Here is a 20,566-nt window from a genome sequence, read left to right as displayed (position 1 = left end):
CCGGTGGAGCAGGTCAGCCAGCCTGGCTGAGAAGAGCCTCCTCCCCAGGGGAGAGAGGTGGAGGCCATCTCTTCCCAACAGCTCGCTGCCTCTCTCGCCAAAGAGCGGGCTGTGGTCATGGAAGCCAAAGCCTTCCTGATGACACAAAGCTGAATTTTAAAGTTCTTAAAATTGCTCTCAATATGGATTCTGACATGAAGAAATTCTGAATTACATTCAGAGACCTAATTCATTAAAAATGTATTGTGTGTGCATTGACCCTGGTATAGGGTTATTCTTCCAGTAACTGAGCTAAACCCTTTCTGAGACTTTATTTTTATACTAGCCAATTGCCTGTCAAGAATGACGGGAGAGAGGGCTGGGATGGAGTGCCACCACCTAACGCCCCATGCTGCTACTGTTCTGCCGCTTGCAGGGAGCGGGGTGGGGGAGCCACCACTGTCCAGTCTTCGGCACCACTTGGGATGGGGGAACTGAGGCCAGTGCTGCTGACTTTGGCTCCCCCACCCTCTGTCCGGTCCTCAGCACGGCTTCGGAATCATGGCGGCGATCCCCCACACTTGAAGCACTCTGATTGGCTGAGCCAATCAGAATGCGAATAAAGCATTATGGACAGACAAACAAGACAGGCTTTTATAATATTAGAATAATATATTTTAAATAGTTTTAGCGTGAATTTCTTATTTGACACCATATTTTAGCTCCACCTCTATCTGTCATATTTTGCCAGTATCAAAATTGACATCGATATTTAAGATAGAAGACTTCCTGCACCATAAAAATCAGTAATGCCAAGTTTAGTTAAATAGGGTATGCACCTTTTTGCACAAATTAACTCCTGGAAATTGGAAGGGGGCGCGTGTTAAACAACGTGATGCATGGAGCAGAGAGCCCAGTTTATGTAGGAGCCATTTCAGGGGACCTATAGATCTGTCCAACAGATTAAGACTTACCTTTTTGCTTTTTGTGGTGAATGATGCAGCTAGCTCTTAATTTTCTTTTTTTTTTCATAAATCTCCATGGCACTTGACAGAGAAAATCCATCTCTTGCCCAGCTGTAAAATGTGAAGGAAACTCAGAAACAGAAATTAAGCAATTGCTCAAGGGTTCAAAGCAAGCCAATAGTAATAGCAAGGGAAAAAAACATCTTCCATGTCTTAGCTCGGTGATCTTGTTGGTTATCATAGCAGTCTTTTGTCCAAAATTTCCTTCTTTTTCTTCAAAGGGTGAATCCTAAGGTTTAGATTATTGGCGGTAGAAATGGTACTTCAGACTTCATCTCGTCTGTCTCATAAGTCAATGAAATATGTTAACTGTGATTGGAGATTAAAGTGTCTTTCTCCTGCAACTTCTGTTGATTGGACTTCATTGATGCTGTTGGAAAGGAGCTGGACATTCTGGGTGACTAGGCCATGCTTGGAAATGGTGCAGTATATTTCCTTTATAGAGTTCCATGTGCCTTCTGGGGAAGTTCATTAATTTTTTTCAGAGTTAAATTGTCTTTTGCCTGAATTTCAGGTCTCTGCTATGGGAAGAAAGAAGTGCTTCAATAACTGCCCTCATGGGGGAAGAATGATTGTAGTTCATGTCCCCACTGGCATGATTGCAGTTTTTTTCTGTTTTCTGTATTTATTCATGAGTTATGCAAGATAGACTCAAGAGGATAAGATGATGCTGGTTGCAGCACTGTCCGTAACATTCAGTATTACTTATTTCCATGGATAAGATTGGTGTTTCTCCTGCTCTCAGTTGAGACTGGTGTTTGTATGGTATCTTTCCAGCAGAAATGTAATCAGGTTAAAACTGGATTTTAACTAGCGTGATAGGAGGTTAGCTGAAGCTGCTCAGTTTTGGATTGTTAGAAATAGTGTGTGGGAGAATCATTTTGAGAGCAGAATGCAAGTGAGATGCTTAATCGAGCATTTTAACTTGCTTGAGGGTGTTGCTCAATCTCTGGCCCGCAGGCCAAATACAGTCCACAGAGCCTTGGAATCCTGCCCATGAGGCTCCCCCTGGGGTCAGGAAATTTGGCTGCAGGGGATACATTGGCCATTAATACAGATACCCTTTTCCACCCATCAGATTTACAAACCTCAAGCCCTGCGTGGCTGGTCGCAGCCCAGCCACACTTCCTTCCTCCTGCAGAGCCAGGTTACGCCCCCTCGCTCCTCATCTGGGTTGGAGCTGGGCCATACCCCCTTTTCCGGTGAGGCCTACATGGCCAGATGGTGCCCGCCAAGCCTGCCCCAGGCACTGGATCAGGACCACCAGCTGGATCTGGCCTATGGAAAGACAGGGCACTGCCCATCTGACCTGCAGGTGAAAGGCTGAGCACTACTGTGCTAGATAGGCTAGTCAACCATCAGTTTTCTTTGATAATCGAAGTCAGACTTGATTCTAAATTTCCAGAAACAGCTGGTTTCTGTAGACTTTTGTATGTAGCTGATGCAAAAATGCTGCGGTTCGTTTCTCGGGAGGCGAAGAACTTTCAGACACACTCTATTAGCAACACAAAAGGTATATTTGCAAATAGGGTCAGAGCGAAGACAAAAGACCACACTCTGCCCCCGAGGGAAACTTCTCAGCGGGCTTTATCCCCTCTCTCCTGGGTACGTGTGCAAAAGTAGGAACTCTTACAACTCATTTTCGGTTCATACAAACATATATGAAATGACGTCACGTCATCCGTCGCATGTGTATTATAATTAACTACTTAAGTATGCGAGGCGGATAGGCTTATATGCGTTACCTAATTACGCATGCTTAGAAAGCTCTTTAGGTTGTTAAAAGTTCAAACCCTTTCTCTGTCAAGGACACGATCATTAAAAATTGCAATTACTCTTATCTGCATGAGAAAACTAAGGAGTATATGCTTTACTGTAACAAAGAGATAGTAAATTTGCAAAACAAAGAGAGTGATACCTTAATACAAAGAGCCCTTGGTAATTTCTCCTCCACCCCCTCCTCCCACCAGGGAGAGCTGCCAGCTGTGCTGTTCTAACAACACTATTCATAATGCATTTTTAATAATATTTCTAACATAGCTGTGTTCTGGTTCATAAAGTTTATATTCAGTTCTTTACTTCAGTGAACACTTTACCACCCCTTACATATTTCTGTTTTTGACAAAGGAAAGTTCAGGTACTAAAGTGACTATCTACCTACATAAATACACTTTTATTTTGTTTTTGTATCTATTGAACTTTTCTGTTCCTACACTAACACATTTGGTGGATTTCCTTCTTCCTCCCTTCTTCCCATGGAAAAAAACGTAGGTATGTGGGAAAAGACTATTCTGCTGCTCAGGAACTGATGGAAGATGAGATGAAAGAATTTTATAGTCAGAATCCACCAGCATTACTAATACAGTCTGTAAGTCCAGGACAGCTTGTTGCTGCACATGCTGAAGAAGATGCCTGGTTGCGTGCTCAGATAATTGCAGTTGAAGACAACAGAATGAAGGCAAGCATACTTATGTTTTGGCACTCTACTAAAGACACAAAACATGAGGAGACAACCCCTTATAACAACAAACTGCTTCTGCTTTTAATTGCATAAAACACTAAGTGATTTTAAAGATGACTTCTCTCCAACTAAAGAAAATGGGATTGTCAGCATTTTTCCATTCCTGAATGTAGTTTGAGTGTTCTGTGGTGCTCTGCATTTTAATTGTTCTGCTAAACTAATAAATGCACCTTCAACATGCTTCTGGGGCTTGGAAGCACTATCTCAGTCTTACAGTTTGGGTTGCAAATGCCAGTATTTAGAATGCTGATCTCTTGCTTCCAGTTATGGTACTATTGCTTTTTCCTTCCTGTTTGGCAATTTAACACTGGTGAGCTCACGCTTACATGCACCTTTTATTCAGATTGGGTAGTCTTGCTACTACCTTCTGCATTCTGGTCTATAACCCATTTCAAGATGTGTGTTTAAATTCCTTATGCTATTGGAACTTCACTTTGTCCCTTGTTCTGTAGAACCAAACAGATGCATTTTTTCCTGGCTCTGGTTGCAAAGGACTAGAACAGGGATCAGCAACCTTTGTCATGCCACCCCAGCCAGCCAGGCTGTGAGCAGCTGCAGCTGGCCATAGAGCCTGTGCTGTTCACAGCAGGCAGCCAGGAGGCAGCAAGTGCTGCTGCAAGCAGCCTCAGCTCCATGGCAGGTAGCAGCTGCCCAGAGTTCAGGCTGGCTGCAGTTAGGAGGGTACAAACAGCTGCACAGGGCTCCACATCCCTGGCACCGGCTCTGTGGCTGCACATAGGCCTCTGGGCACGTGGCACTACAGAACCTAGGGCAGCTGTTTGCAACCTCTTGGCTGCTTGCTGTAGTTGGCCCACGCTCTGAACAGCTGCAGCAGGTGGTGGGCACACTGTGAACACCAGTGCCAGGCTCTGCAGCTTTGGCCTCCATGGCGGCTGCATGCACAGTGGGGAAGGGTCCAGGGCAGCACATCCCTAGCCTCTCCCCCACCATCTGCCCAGAGATGGGTGTACAGCTACCTCCAGTAACGAGGATCAGGCCCTTCTTGGCTCTCCTGCTTCTGGCATGCCAAGCTGAGGTATGGATGGAGATTGGGGTGTTTTTGGCACTCCAATTAAAAACGTTGCTGACCCTTGAACTAGAATGTGACCAAACGAAATGCATGAGAAGTTTCAAGCGTTTTTTGTGTGAAGGCACTGTACTATTATATTAGCTAACCTTAAACTGTGCTCTTTATGCAGAATCTCTTCTTTCCTAGTTGGAATGAATCTTGCACCAGGATCTGCTTAACCTTTTCATTCTGCAAATAAGCATAGCTCACCCACAACTTGCTTACCTATTCCAAAAGTTTTATATTCAGACATAAATTCATGAATAAGAATAAGAAAAACCATGGGCCTGTGGTTTTTCTCCCACTCCTCCCGGTATTATGGTGGTCTGTCTTGCACTGCAGGAGTAGCTGCACACTCTGAAAACAAGACTTTTTGTCTCCTTGCTGACAACTGGTGTGTCAATTTCAGAATTTTTCAGAAAGACTTCAGTTCACCTCCCTGACATCTATGCTCAGTGTTAAGATGATATAATATGTAGTTAAGGAAGATGGTGGGGAATGGGGAAAAAGACCTTCTGTGTACCCTTCTAATGAATGAGGCATCATTACTACCAATCTTGTTCAAACTGTCACTGAGCACTCATTCCCACTGAGCTATTTCCATTTTACTTTGATAGGGGGAAATAGTAAAGTTATAGAGCTGCATTGGAATAACATTTCTGAGTTTAACTTGGATCTTTACGTACAGGAAGTTCAGTATTACTGTGTTACTACCAGTTTTGCATACAGTGTTTGATAGCAAGCAAGCCTACTGGAAAGTGCGACTTTTGCATAGCTTTTAAATACTGTTGCTCCAGTGAAAGGCCGCCAAGCCTGACAGTGATGCTTTCGAAAAAGTTTGAAGGCAACCCTCGTTCATATTACATTGCCCTGAAGAATTTGTCCATAATACTATTGCAAATCGGGTATCTTGTTGGTCAAACACATTTTTATTTAACAGCTGACAGGGGATGCAATACCACTGAGAATATACCTGGAGCAATCTTTAAAACTAGAAGAATAATTTTGTATTTCCCTTTCAATTATTAGGTATGCTATGTCGATTATGGTTTCAGTGAGTTTATTGAAAACAACAAAGTATACAAACTAGACAAGCAGTTCCATTCACTTCCATTCCAAGCTGCAAAATGTAAATTAGCAGGTAAGAGAATTGTTGAATAGCTAGCACCATGATTTTGCATGGCCCTGAACATAGGTGGGTGGACAAATTTAATAATTCTTATCCTTCACTCTCTCTTCCTCTCATTACACTTGCCTCTTGCACATTATTCATAATACTGGTTTTGTAGACCCACAATTTTGGACCCTCGTTATGGTGAGCACTGTACCAAGGTAATTGTCTCTGCCTCCCAAGGTTTAAGATGAGAAGAAACATAGGGATATTTTCTTGCTTTACACATGGGGAGTTGAAGCTTAAAGAAACTAAATGCCAGATTTGATTAAAGGTATTAAAGCATCTAAAGATCTAGATGGGCATTTGGTGGAATGTTAAGGGTAGATGTGTTTGTATCCTATTCACTTTAATATAAGTTGAGCACCTAACCTCTTTAGCCCCTTATGTAAATCCCAGTACTGTCTTAACTACATCTTCAGGCTGCTTAAATACGCTTGTAAATCAGGCCTGAGGTGGTTTGTCCTGTCATATGTGGCAGAGCTAGGAACTGAACCCAGATACAAGTCCTAGCCCAGTGCCTTTTAAGCACGGCTTTAATTGCATTGAAAGCCTTTCTGGACAGGAACTATATTGTTTTGTGTTCAGTGCTTGGTAACAGGGACTTCAATCCTGACTAATGTCTTTGGGTCTTACTGGAATATTAAAAACTCTGTGGTGAGAGATTAAACATCAAATGATCTTTGTATAGGTGAGTATTAGGGCTGTGTAAAGCTTCAGTCACTGATTCGATTCGGTGGAGAGTTTGGGGTGATTTGGTGGCCGAATCCCTGAATCCAAATCAATTCAGGAGACCCTTTAATGTCTCCAAATCGAACTGGAACCTTCTGAATCAATTTGGAGAGATTTGGAAAGATTTGGCGATTTTGGACATGGACATAGACACAGCTTTAAAAGTTTTTTCTACAAATCTCAAGGTACCAGGTGGCTTGTGAATATTGTGATGGTGAGGCAGATGGAGTGTCCTATAGGGACTCCCCAGTGCACTTGGCAGTGACCCAGAAGTGGACCAGAAGGTATGTAAAAAAAACATTTTAAAGCTGTGTCCGTGGCTGAATCGCTGATTCTCTAAATTAGCATTGAATCTTCAAATTCATATTCGGCCTAATCGAATTGGGAACAGTGATATGAATCAACTAATCAAATCACTGTCCCTGATTTGAGCTGAATCCGAATCGAATAGGGCCCATTTCACACACCCCTAGTGAGTATGTAGTTAGGTGGCCTTAGAGATTAAAAATTCTTCAGTCAGTGCTTCAGCAGCCTTGGTAGTTCCAGTATAAGTAACACAAATAACCTGTGCAACTGAGATGAAAGCAAATCCCTGTTCTTCAGACACTGAGGAACACCTAATACAGGAAAAGTCTGGCAGTTGCTGCTTATTCAGCACTGTCCTTTGATTTCAAAATTTCTCCGCTCAGCACTTTCACAGTTATCTGCAAGTAATTATTTCCCTTCCTGAATCTAGTGAGTACCTTTTTCGTGGGATTCTTAATACTTAGGATCTCTGGAAAATATTTTTACATGGATATATTGTATTACTCTCTGAGGTGGGTACTTTTCCCCCTAATTGCCTCTTGTATATTAAAGATAAAACTGTAGCAAAGAATATGTTCCCTTGACTGGGTACCTCCAGTTGCAGTCTCATTTTTTGGACCTGATCACATACAGAACATAGGATTTATTGCTGTAATTCCCCATGAGACATTTGAAGAAGTGATGTATAAGAATTATGAGATGTTTATTTTGCAGGACTGGAAGTCTTTTGTGACGATCCTGTCTTAGTGAAAATAGTTGAATCACAAACCTGTGGAAAGATATTTGCTGTGGAAATATTGGAAAAAAGTGAGATTCCTCTTGTTGTGCTGTATGATACATCAGGAGAGGATGATATCAACATAAACGCTACCTGTCTGAAGGCCTTGTTTGACACATCACTTGAACTGCATCTTCAGGTACTGTTGTCCAGTATTTAACTCTTTATTTCACATTTCAGAAGAAAGTTTAAGTTTAAATCATGCAATAGAGAATTATAGTACGAGAGGCCTGCTTAACTTATTCCATCAAATCTTTGTTACAGGTAGATGCTCTATATACAAATGTTAAGGTAACCAATGTTTGCTCTGATGGAACCATATATTGTCAACTCCCATCAAAGGGCTTAGTCAAATTATGTGAGATCTTACAGAAGTTAGAAGACTACTTACGTTATAAGGTGCGTCTAATATTACGGGGAAGAGGTGGTAAAGTAATATTATGTTTAAGTTTATGCTAGTTTTTTTTTTTCATTCAGATTTTAATGCTCTACTGAAGTATAAACTTGCACTGGTCTGTCCTAAGATTTTTCTGAAAACATACTGAAATAAATTTCAGGGCTATTTTATGTCAAATCCTGAATATATGTTTATTGCTTCCAGTCAACTTCTGAGGCTGAGTACTATGGAGTTGCTTAGGAAAAAGCATTTAAACTCAAATATATTGTAAAACGCTGTTTAGAATATTTCTTAAAAGGTGTTGGATAGCAAGTATCTACTGTCCCTTTTATCCACTTCCCTTTCCTACTGTGACCTATTTAAGACTTTTTGGTATAGCATTAATACCCTTGTATTAAATAGAGACCATTTTCTTCTCTGATCTTTTCTGAAATGACGTCGGTTTCTGTAGTATACTATAATGCATGCTATATTATAGCTACATGTCATCCAGCATACCAAATGCCCTCATGGATATGATGTGGTAAAGCTAGACTAAAACTACACACCAAAACGAATGATCACAGGAAAAAGATTGAAGACAGATGCAGAAACATGCAGGAGAACACTTTTCACAGAATAACCACTTGCCTTTCACTATCTTTGGGCTCAAGGGAAATTTACAGAACAGCTTCAAAAGGCAAGCTTGGAAACAAATTCTCAAACTGGCTGGATACTAAGACAAAAGGATGGAACATTGATATTGACTTCATAGCATTACTAGAGTCTACCCGATTCCAGATAATTTTTCTTCACACTACAGGTGATAATGACCTTGTTACCTTTTGAAAGGTCTTGATTTCCATTAATCAAGACATCCTTTCTTCTATGATTTATTTGTCTGCTGTCCCTGGGAATCTCTCTCCTCCAACTTCACAGCCCTGAAATTTGTTTTTAATTTTTTTGAGGTGCCTGCTTTTCCCTCAATTCTGAAGAAGAATAAAAGTACATTTGGAAGTTTGTCTAAGTCTATCCCAGTCATGCAGTTGGTCCAATAAAAGATACCACCCACAAAAATCTGTACGTTTTGCATATTTTTATGAACAGTCATGGCTACACCATTCTTTCAACACTGCCATTATGATGAGAACATTTATGCTTCTCTTGCGAAGAACTGGTTTTAGGTGGATGGGCTAAATCCAGCTGCTAATCAAGACCATCAAGATACTTGTGGTATATTTTTGTTCAGAGAGGACCCTTGTATGTCTTGTTCTTCCCTGAGTAATATAATGTTGAGGGCCTCAAGCTTACATTTCCCCTCTACGTACTTGGCACGCCCAAGCCCTGCATGGTGAATCCAAAAAAGGGGAGGCGGGGGGAAACCTGTACAAGTAAGGAAAGACTCCATTTTTAAACTTCTGCAACCCTGTCAAGGTATAAGCAACCTCAGTGCATGCTTTTTGAAAATACATAAATTCATTTATTTTTGTTAAATCCCTTATGGTCATGGCAGATCCAGAGCTGTAAGTAAATTTCTGAAATCTTGGATTACGTAACCACTTATCCAAGACCATGTTGTACACATGTAGCAGATCTGGCAGACATCATTTTGAAGTAGATTTGGTGGCCATGGCCACTGAGAACATAATTTGGCCTGAAGAATTTTTGTGAGTACATGCATGCACGTATGCATGAAAGACAAATCCAGGCTTATTTTCAAACTCTTAATTTGTAGAGGTGACACATTTTTAGCTATGAACTTGAGTGCATTTGAGGTGTTAGTGGATTCCATATTTTTAATGCAGTTTTAGAGTAGACCTTTTTAAAGTGTCTTATTCTTTTGAGGTGCTCCCAAATGGTACTACTTGTCAGAAACCCATTCATGGGGAGAGGGGAGGAGGAGATGGGACTCCTGGAGCTTGAGTTTCTCCCTTGGGGCAAGTGGCAGCACAGTGGGAACAGACAGAGGTTGCTGTGAGAGCTTCCTATTCCTGCACCTCAGTTCTTCTGCGCTTACCATGGACTCTGTGGCTGCAATAATGGATCTATGCTGCCCCTCATGAGGGGATCACATAGGCCCATATTTTTGGATTATGAAAGAAATGATAGTTCCCCCTCTCCATAAAGCAGGTTAGCTTGGAATATTACCTGCCCAAAATTCATTCCTTCCGTAGGCAATCAGTAAGGAAGCAAGCAACAAGATGATTAATGGTAAAAACAGAGCTAGCATAAGAAACCAGTAACTATATGTAGGGATCTACTTAAATTGCAATTTCGCAATTTTCACAGAAACCACAAAAACAGCAATTTTCACAATCACTGCGAAAAACATTTCCTGCTATCTTTATTTAGCATCCCCTCCCCCTATTAAAAAAAAAAAAAGCTTACCGGGATACAAAGGAAGTGTGGAAATCCCTGCAGCCGTGGAGCATGTGGTTTGAGAGAGCTACTGAGAGGCTGAGCTAGTGATGTAGACTTGGTGAAAGAGGGTGAAAGGGTTTCGGCACCAACTTTTAAGAAATCAGATGCAATGCTGCAGTCTGAAGATAAGTGAAAAGAAAACCAAGAAAGCTAAATGCACTTCAACTCAGGATCATGTAAGGCAGTTCCACGTAGGAAGCTTGCATGCAGATGGTGGTAAATTGTTTTGTTCATCGTGCAACATGACACTGGATGTGTTGAGGAAAAACAGCATTGATATTGGAAGAAAAACAGTGTGCTAAATGCTGGCAGTTTCCCATGTGTGAACAAGCTCTGCCAAGATTATCTACCAGTAATAATTGCTTTGCATGTTCAGTCTACAACAGCTACACTGGCAGAATATGATTCAGTCTTGATTGTAGCAGACAAAGCAACAGAAGCCCAGGATAACTGTTCTCCACATTTTATTTGTAATTGGGACAGACTGACCTGCCTGTTTTTTGGGTTTTTTTAAACAAAGCCAGTTCACCTTGTGTCTGTCAGTGTTTGTATTGTGTCCCAAGTTGTGGTAAAGGCTGTTGTAAACTATAGCTTGAAGTTTAACAAGAACTCAGCATTTCTCTGTCATAATACAACGTATACTTGCAAGGCTTTCTCTGATGCACCCCACAGAATGACGCCCAACGCAACTTAAATCACCTGTAATGCACACATTCTTTCTTCAGTAAGTGACATCTGGCACGCACATTTTCCTGATGTGGATAGCCTGCTTCCCTCTTAAAAAAAAAAAATGTTCAAACAGTGTACAGACTGTAAGCTTCAACACAGAGAGTCTATCGCCAATCAAAGTGAGGGCCTGCGTATGGCTGTGTCACTTCCACCAGAGCAAGTGCTGACAAGGTGGAATTCATGGCTTAATGCGGTTCATTTACCATGCAAAGAATGTGAAGTACTACCAGCAATTTGTGTGAGAAGCTTGAAATCACAGCTAGCACACAGTGCATACTTAAGCTATGCCATCTCCTAAGAAAGGGCAGCATTTAAGTTCAAGTTATGTTTGCGGCTGACAGTACAATCTGGTTAATGGAGTTTCTAATGTGATTTGAAATTCAGCAGGCTTTTATCCACCAAGCACACAAACTGATGGATTTGATGAGTTGGGTTGAAGACATGTCAAACTTGTCAGTGTGAAAACCTGTGGAGACAAGATCTGTTTCAGAAAGTAGCTGTGGAGTTAAATCAGTACTACAAGTACAATGAGTAACTATTTTAAACAATCTGTTGCCGCCTGCTTCAGTCCTGTTTCCATTTTTGACCCAAGTCAGGAGGCTTGTCTGAATTTTGACCCTCAGCTACTGAAATCAGCCACTAGATAGCAGAAAGAGCATGACAGGGAACTTGCTGCTTACATTAACTTTGTCAAAGAGTGCCAGATGCCTTTGACTGACTGTTTTTTGGGTGTCTGTTTCTGATCCATTTCTACATCTCTACAACTTCGGTAGAACACTGCCTTACAATTCCAACCCATTCAGTGGACATGGAATCTGCCATCTACTGGAAGGGCAATACAGCAGTGCGCAGGCAATGCAGGAAGCTTTTGGAAAGTGTTGGGAACAGCTTCCTGATGCAAGCACTGGAGCAGCCATGTAGGAGCTGTGCTCTTCTTGAACTGCTGCTCACAAACTGGGTGAAGAATTGGTGGTGAATGTAGCAGTGAGTGGTAACTTGGGCTGCAGTGAAGATGAGATGATTTGAGTTCAGAATTCTGAGGAAAGGAAGGATGGAAAGCAGCAGAGTAAGACCTTCGGCTCTGTAGATGCAGGGAGACCAGTAGATGTGATATACCTTGATTTTAGCAAGGCTAAAACTGGCTGGAGCATCGGGCCTAGAGTGTAGTAATCAATGGCTCATTGGCTAGTTGGCAGCCGGTATCAAGTGGAGTGCCCCAGGGTCAGTCTTGGGGCTGATTTTGTTCATCACCAACTTGATAGATGGCATAGATTGCACCCTCAGCAAGTTTGCAGATGGCATCAAGCTGGGGGGAATAGTAGATATGCTGGAGGGTAGAGCTAGGATTCAGAATGACCTAGACAGATTGGAGGATTGGGCCAAAAGAAACCTCATGAGATTCAACGAGGATAACTACCAAGTCCTGCACTTAGGATGGAACAACCCCACGCACCAGTACAGGTTGGGGGGCTGACTGGCTGGGCAGCCGCTCTGCAGAAAAGGACCTGGGGGTCACAGTGGACAATAAGCTGAATATGAGCCAACAGTGTGCCCTTGTTGCAAAGAAAGCTAATGGCATACTGGGCTGCATCGGTAAGAGTGTTGCCAGCAGGTCAAGGGAAGTAATTATTCCCCTCTGTTCAGCCCTGGTGCGGCCACATCTGGAGTACTGTGTTCAGTTTTGCCCCCCTTTCCCCCTACAGAAAGGATGTGGGCAAATTGGAGAGAGTCCAGCGGAGGGCAACAAAAATGGTGAGGGGTTGGGGGACATGACATATGAGGAAAGACTGAGGGAACTGGGCTTATTTAGTCTAGAGAAGAGGAGACTGTGAGGGGATTTAATGGCAGCCTTCAACTACCTGAAGAGGGGTTTGAAAGAGGATTGGAGCTAGACTGTTCTCAATGGTGGCAGATGACAGAACAAGGAGCAAATTGTTTCAAGTTACAGCAGTGGAAGTTTAGGTTAAATATTAGGAAGAATTTTCTTACTAGGAGGGTAATAAAAACTGGAACAGGTTACCCAGAGAGGTGGTGGAATCTCCAACTTCGGAGATTTTTAAGACTCAACTAGACAAAGCTTTGGCTGTGATGATCTAATTGATGATGGTCCTGTGTTGAGCAGGGGGTTGGACTAGATGACCTCCTAAGGTCCCTTCCAACCCTTAGTTTCTGTGATCTCTGGATAAAGAGGTGTGGTCACTGGGGCCCCTCAGCGAAGCAGCTATGAGGGAGGGCTTGCTGCAAAAAAAAACTGTACAATCAGCTCTTTGCACTGCAAGTGGCCTTCAAAAATGCCTTTTTCTCACCATGATTTAGGTAGGTCTCTAACCATATGTTGAGACAGACAGAGATGTAGTAGTAAATAAACAAAAGAAAATGCCAGAACAGTTACCTGTTCTTACCCTATAGCTTAAATCCAAAGATATGCAGTCCTTAGCTAGCTTCAGGAATCTAAATGTAGCTTATGGCTCTGACCCTGCCTGTCAGGGCTTCTTGCATTCCCTGCTCAGCCTGGGACTCGTCCACTCCCTTGTACCTGGGAAAACTAAAAAAAATCCATGGTCTCTAGGCCAGCTTAAATACCGTTGTCAGTCTGGCTAGTAACATTGAACCCCTTCACTTTTAGAGGGGCTAACATTGTGCCAGTAACCTTGACCTGTCCTGCTCCCTCTGCCCACCAAGATGCATGTTTACCAGACTACATTCTTGCATCCTTTCTAGACATGAGGATTCATTAATGATTCATTCATTCTGACATGCTGTCTCTCTCTTGTGATAGCTTTGACAGCTAGGTGTTAGGCTTCATTTAAAACGTAAATATATCATTGTCTGGCCAGACGCAAACCAGAGGCACATCCACAAGGAGGACAGAAAGGTACATTAAGTCAGATGCTAATTCTCAGCCATTGACTCTTCTAAGTGTGAACATGAGCTATTGGAGTTGATCACTGCCTTACTAACAACCTTAGCTGAAATATAAAGATGCACCAAAATTTAAATTTTATATTGAACACTAATACAAGTACAGATAAAAGAAAGATAGAACTGAAGACAGATTTTCAGTGGCTATAATTGGAGACCAACCACCCCAATAGCGAACTCTAATTTGGGAGAATATCAACACATGCCACATGGTGAGCCCCTGAAGTACCTTTGTCTTGGGGTACAGCAATTGCTTTAGTTTAAATTCCTCTATGACACTACTGTCTTCAAGAAACCTTGACAGAGGAATAGACTTAGGCCTTTAAATGTCCTTTCAATGATTACAGAAGATAAGTTTGCCAATTGTTTATGCTGATGTGCTGTTATAGAGAACAATAATCATTGGCCATTGATCTGCTTAAAAGCTCATCCTATGTATTTTAAGCCCAGCCTACATTTTTAATTTTCTTAGTACTTTTACATCTTTGTAAGTAATTTGTGAAGCAGGTAACTAGGTGGTATGCCTATTCTAAAGAAAAGAGAAGAATGAGGCACAGTAATGGCTCTGCCAGGGCTAAAAAGAGAAACCATCAGACATAGAGCTGAGTTTCTGGCTCCCAGACCTATGTTTGACTCACTATATAGTTCTCCAGTAGTTAATTCTTGGCAGGATTTTGTGGGTGTATATTTATAGGCTATCCTTGTTTTTATTGCAGCAGACAACAGATTATTCCGTCTCATTACCTTTTTGTGGCAAAGTCTGTTTGTTTCATTGTAAGGGAAGATGGGCACGTGTGGAGGTAAGAAACATTAAAAAATAGTAGTATTCTTTCTGACAACTGTTTTCTTGGTGTTTGGCTAAAATCTTGAATCATTTTGTTCTTTAACAGTTACATCATATATGTCACCATTATCCATTAGCTGCTTATTCAAAGAGCAGTAATTTCACATAAGTAATCTTTTAAACTAATATGATAGTAGATTTGAAGAGAGACTTTATTGTGTGGTCATTTTAACATTTCAGGTCACCAAGAATAGTTTCATAAAATGCAGTTCAAATGTGGTGACTTCTTGCTTTTTAAGAAAAACACAGATCAGTATTTTAAGACTTCTGTGGCATTTTATTTTGTCCCCCTATTATCACATTTTTCCTTTGCATTTCAGATAACAAGCGTTCACAGCAGCCGGGCACTTGATGTGCAGTTCATGGATACAGGAACAGTTGCATCTGTAAAAGTAACAGAGCTTAGAGAGATCCCACCGCAGTTCCTGAGAGAAATAATCACAATACCACCCCAGGTGCAAAGGTCTATTTTAACACTGCTGACGTTAGAAACACCATCTTAGTCTTTATGCTCTTTGGCCATGTCTAGACCACAGTGGCTAGCAGCAGTGCCTTCAAACATGCATTAGTATCCCTTGTGCTCTACCTTCAGTAGAAGGCTTGTAGCTATTTTTGCACAGTGCCAGGAGTAGGCTAATCGGCACTGTCACTCAGCAGTGCCGGTTAGTCTCTCTGTGGACATGACTGCAAGGTTTCCATAGTATGCAAAACAGTGTGGCATATTTAGGGGTACTGCTGCAGTAAGTTTGTGATCTGACATGGCCTTAAAATCCTACACTGTGATAATTTCTGATATTTATAGAACTAAGAGTTGGAATGTACAGTGTAACACAACCTGTATTGCGAAAGTTAATCCTGTGTGCTAGAAGGCTATGGCAGTAATCGTGTTGTAAGGGGTTACAGTACTCCATGCTACCGACTGTTGCTGCCTTTATAATGAAGGAATGTGAGGCTATCGGGATGTATTTAATTTCTAATGCATCTTACTCATCTGACCAGTGTCCATAGGTATAAACTTGAATGATAAAGCATCTGTTAAAGAATACATCTGTTAATGTGTAAATATTCAGCGCACCTTTTTTTTCCTTTTTTTTAAGGCTACGAAGTGCTGTCTAGCAGATCTTCCCCTTAACATTGGCATGTGGACTCCAGATGCTGTGCTTTGGCTTAGAGATACAGTATTAAATTGTCCAGATTGCAGCATTAAGGTCTGTAACCTTCATCACTTGAAATCTAGTGAACTGGGTAACAGAACAGTATATTTTGGGGTTTATATCATTAAGTGTCAATACCAAAGGAACTTGGTTCCTTCACATTCCATTAGACAGTCAGGTTTGAAGTTATTGCCGATTTAAAAATGTTTAGTGAAACTGTTGGGAAAATTACTATATTAAACAGTGTAGCTAGTTTGTGTGAAACTTATCCCAGGCCACATCCATACTGCAGCTCTTCCTAGGCCAGGTCCGTGGGCCTCCATTTGGGAGGCAGTGTGGTTCTGGGTGTATGAAGCTGCATAGAGCCACATACAGACAGGGTAGAGCCACAGGCCTGTCATAGCAAGGAGCCAGAAGCATGCAGTGGTGTACCGCTCTGGTTGGGCAGCAACATGGAGCTGGGAGCATGCAACTACATGGAGCTGTGCTTGGGCAGCAGTACAAAGATGGAGCCAGGAGCATGAAGCAGTGCAGACATTGACATGGGCGGCAGCTCATCATCTCTCTGCCACAGCCTGCATGTGGCTCCATGCAGGCATGTGGCTTCAGCTCTGCAAAGTTGCATGCCCCTGGTGCTGCCAGCCAGCCAGAGTTCCACACTGCCACCCAAATGTGGTTCTGTGCAGCCACATACTTCTGGTTCTGTGCAGAGCCCTGGTCAGTCTGCAATGCCAAGGATGTGTGGCAGTCTGGAGCCAAGGGCATGGACTTTTGATTGCTCACTGAGCTGGATGCAGTGGTTTCACAGGCTGGGCTGTACGTTTTACGTTTCTGATCAAGTCTGTTGTGGTGTTATTGCAAAATGGTAGTTTTTTGTTGGTTTGTTTTTTGGGAAAACAAATTTTCATTTTTAACTGGGTCTTGGGAGGTATAAATATGGGATCAAATATCCCTCCCTGATACCATGGAAGAGGGTTTGGTACTGTTGAGTGGTTTGCACAAGATGATGATCTATGTACAGTGACTAAGGTTGAAATTTTCAAAGTGGCCTAATAGGACTTATTCTTAATTCCCATAGCAATATCAGTGGGAATTGGTGCAACTAACTCCTTTAAGCCCCTTCTGAAAATCTCAGGCTATACTTTGTTAGATGTGTGTGCAGCCTCGCTCATTGGAAAAAACCTTGACTTCAGAACCAAGACCTTTTCTTTCTGCCTTTTACTCTTTTTCTCCATCTTTTACCTTTTCCTTTGTGTTTTCGTTCCTGTACCAACTCTTAATTTCTACTCTTAATTCATACTCACACCATTGTGCCTGAAATGAAACATTGAATAGTGATCCTTTTGACATTAAATTCTCTTGATAAGAGTTTTGGAGCAAGGCTGTTCTTGCTTCTCAGAATCTTAGGAGGCTGTTTTTTCACTACTTTGTCTCAAAAGATCTTAATAGTATTATTCCCAGTTTTGCTTCTCTAGCCTGTGCAAGAAAGAATGAAATCTATTGCTTCAGACTCCCTACAGCAGGGGTGGGCAATTATTTTGGGCAGAGGGCCACTTACTGAGTTTTGGCAAGCCATCAAGGGCTGCATGATAGGCAGCCAAGGGCAGATAAATATTAATTTTTGAAATTTTTTAGGGGCCTCACAGGCCAGATAGAATGCCCTAGTCTTGGGGTGGTGGTGCTGCTCTGCATTATTCTATTTTTAAAAATAACCTCATTTTTTAATCCTGAGAGCTAGAATCTATTTGGCCTTTTCTAAACAAAATTTTGGAAGCTGCAGAATCTTATTTGTTTCCTAAAAAAATAAATGGACTAGATGACAGTTGTTAATCAGTCTCTACCTGCTAGTAAATAGTATTAAAACCATTTGTCTGGACTGGAGCATTATGAACATATAAGAAGTTTGGTGTGTGTGTGTGTGTGTGTGTATGTGTGTGTATGTGTGTATGTATATACACACTACCAAATTCAAATTCCAGTGCATTAGAATCAGCAGTACTGTTATTGATATTAAATAACAAAAACTTTTAGACAAATGATTTGAAAAATGGGTACTTGAAAAATATCTTTAAGTTGCTCCAAACTGCTGCTCCCAACATTAAATATAATTTACAGTATTTTCATAATATTTCAAGAAAATTGTAAAAATAACCTGCCTTTCTCTGTAGTTCCTCATGCGACAGTTACCTGGGACATGTATAACATGAAGTCTCCAGCCCCAAGGCACACTGCACCAGGTAACACCAGGTGGCCAGGGTCACCACTTCTCTGGACCTTCATAACGGGTACTAAATCCTCATAGCACCAAAAGAGCCAACAGAACCTCCAGCTTCTACACCTGAGGAAGAGAGGCAACCTGCAACCATGCCCCCACAAAGAAGAAACTTAGAGTAGTTGTTGTGGGAGGCTCCCTCTTCAGGGGGACTGAGGAAGCGATATGCCACCCTGACCCCTTAGCCCATGAGGTCTGCTGCCTCCCAGGGGCCCATATCCAGGATGTTGCTAAAAGGATCCCAAAACTTATCCGGCCCTCTGACCACTACCCCATGCTCCTCATCCACATGGGCACAAGTGACATGGCTTGGAGCAATCCCAGACATGTCACGAATGACTACAGAGCCCTGGGAGTGAGGCTCAGAGGGTTGGGGGCTCAGGTGGTTTTCTCCTCGATCCTTCCAGTTGCAGGTCACGGGCATAGGAGGCCAAGAAGAATTCAAGAAGTGAATAGAAGACTGCGGTGCTGATGCCATTGTGAAGGCTTTGGGTTCTATGACAACAGCCTGCACTTCAGAGAGGGGCAATGAGCTTTTGGAAAGGGACAGCTTCTACCTCACTCGTATGGGGAAGCAGCTCTTCTCAGCCAGAATGGCTGACTTCCTTGACCAAGCTTTACACTAAGTTTGCCGGGTGATGGGCAGATAACCACCAGTGCAAGCCTACCAAGCATCAGCCACCAAATCAGTAGGTCAGACTGTAAAAGGGAACACACTCCTACCTCACCCCAGGAATGGGGGTTTTCTAGGAGTGCAGGGAAGCCTAGGGCCTCCAATGGCAGGCTCACTTGCCTATACACAAATGTCAGGAGCCTGGGCAGCAAACAGGAGGAGCTTGCCTTCCTGCTAAACAGATATGACTATGATCTCATGGGGATAACAGAGACATGGTGGGACTCCACCTATGACTGGATCACAGGTATAGATGACTATACCCTATACAGGAGAGTTCATGTTCCAAGAAAGGGTGGGGGCGTAACTCTCTATATGAAGAAGCACTACACTTCTCTGCAGGCAGAGATTGGTAACAAAGGAGGGCGACTTGAGATCCTCTGGGTTAACATCAGGTGGGAATGTGGTGAAGGGGATATAACAGTAGGAGTCTACTGCAGACATTGGCAATGCGTAGGGAGTGCATGTGGGTGAACGTACACCCCCTGAGATTGGCTGTGCACCTCCTGGAAGTGCCAGCCATGAAACCAAAAATGCCAGCAGAACTGCGCACTTCCAGTTTCGCCACTGAGGGGTCCGGGCTCAGTGATCAGCCTCTGCGAGACTCAGTAGGCACCAGTCGCCCATGACTACAGGCCTCCTAATTAAGAGCAAGAACTTGACCAGGAATTCTTCAGGGAACTGGCTGAGGCTGCAGACTCTTGTTGCGTGGTTGTCACGGGTGATTTTAACTACCCTGACATCTCATGGGAAGAGCACTCAACCAAATCCAATCAATTGCAGTGCTTCCTCATAAGCATTGATGAGCTCTATTTTTCACAAGAAGTCTATGGACTGACAAGAGGTGAGTCACTGTTGGACCTAGTACTGGCAAAAGGGGAGGATCTAGTGAGCAACCTGGGAATTGAAGGGAAGCTGGGAGACAGTGACCACAAGTAAATCACTTTCTCTACTCACAGCTAAGCTGGCAAGTCGGTCAGTAACACAGAAGTCTTCAACTTTAGGAAAGCCAACTTTCACAAGCACAGGAGGCTAGTTGTTGAGGCCCTGAGAAGCCACAATCCGATAGGAAGGGGTGACCATGACAAGTGGTTGTTCCTCAAGGACATGATCAGTGTTCCCTCTAAGGTGTAGCAGTCTGTGAGCGCATCACTTCAGTCTTTGCGCGTGCTGCTTCTGTCCCACCTTTCAGTGCGCGCTGCTTTGGAAACCACAGGTGCCTGAGGGGGCACCCTGCATAGAGTCCTATAAGGGTCAGGGACCCTGGGACTGTAGTGGAGGGTGATCAGCCTTGTCTGGGGCCAGGGACCCCAGGGGACTGGGATGGATGGAGAGGAGCCTTGCCTGGGCTGCGGACCCTAGGAAACCTGGACAACATGTGGAACAATGCCAGGGGCCTGGAGCCCAAAGGGAGTGCTACACTCCATATGGGGCTGAGCCCAGCCCATTTCTCCCAGGACAGTGTGATATGCTGCCACACTCACCAGTGGTAGGGCCCTGGCACTAACCAGTGTGCGCAGCTTCCAGGCAGGGCAACTGCCACTGCTGCAGGCTGCAGCCAGAGCTTGCGCCAGCCCCCACCCCCAACCCCAGC

At 42.9% G+C, this 20,566-nt stretch overlaps 1 protein-coding gene across 2 annotated transcripts in view; it reads left to right on the top strand.

The window, feature by feature from the left end:
• The window catches only part of TDRD7 (tudor domain containing 7), a 96,166-nt gene that overhangs the window by 64,546 nt on the left and 11,054 nt on the right, over positions 1 to 20,566 (top strand). Inside the window, exons 8-14 of one of the 2 annotated variants that reach the window (XM_019555198.1) lie at positions 3,276 to 3,462; positions 5,624 to 5,735; positions 7,518 to 7,720; positions 7,846 to 7,980; positions 14,749 to 14,829; positions 15,194 to 15,328; positions 15,971 to 16,081. In XM_019555198.1, coding sequence (XP_019410743.1) covers positions 3,276 to 3,462; positions 5,624 to 5,735; positions 7,518 to 7,720; positions 7,846 to 7,980; positions 14,749 to 14,829; positions 15,194 to 15,328; positions 15,971 to 16,081 — 964 coding nt within the window. Of the gene's footprint in view, positions 1 to 3,275; positions 3,463 to 5,623; positions 5,736 to 7,517; positions 7,721 to 7,845; positions 7,981 to 14,745; positions 14,830 to 15,193; positions 15,329 to 15,970; positions 16,082 to 20,566 lie in introns of both variants that reach the window. The other variant, XM_019555197.1, reaches the window with a different exon arrangement.

Source organism: Crocodylus porosus, unplaced genomic scaffold (assembly GCF_001723895.1).
Source record: "Crocodylus porosus isolate Cpor-Errol unplaced genomic scaffold, CroPor_comp1, whole genome shotgun sequence".
NCBI classification, from domain to species: Eukaryota; Metazoa; Chordata; order Crocodylia; family Crocodylidae; genus Crocodylus; species Crocodylus porosus.
This window is presented reverse-complemented; position numbering and strand designations above follow the sequence as displayed.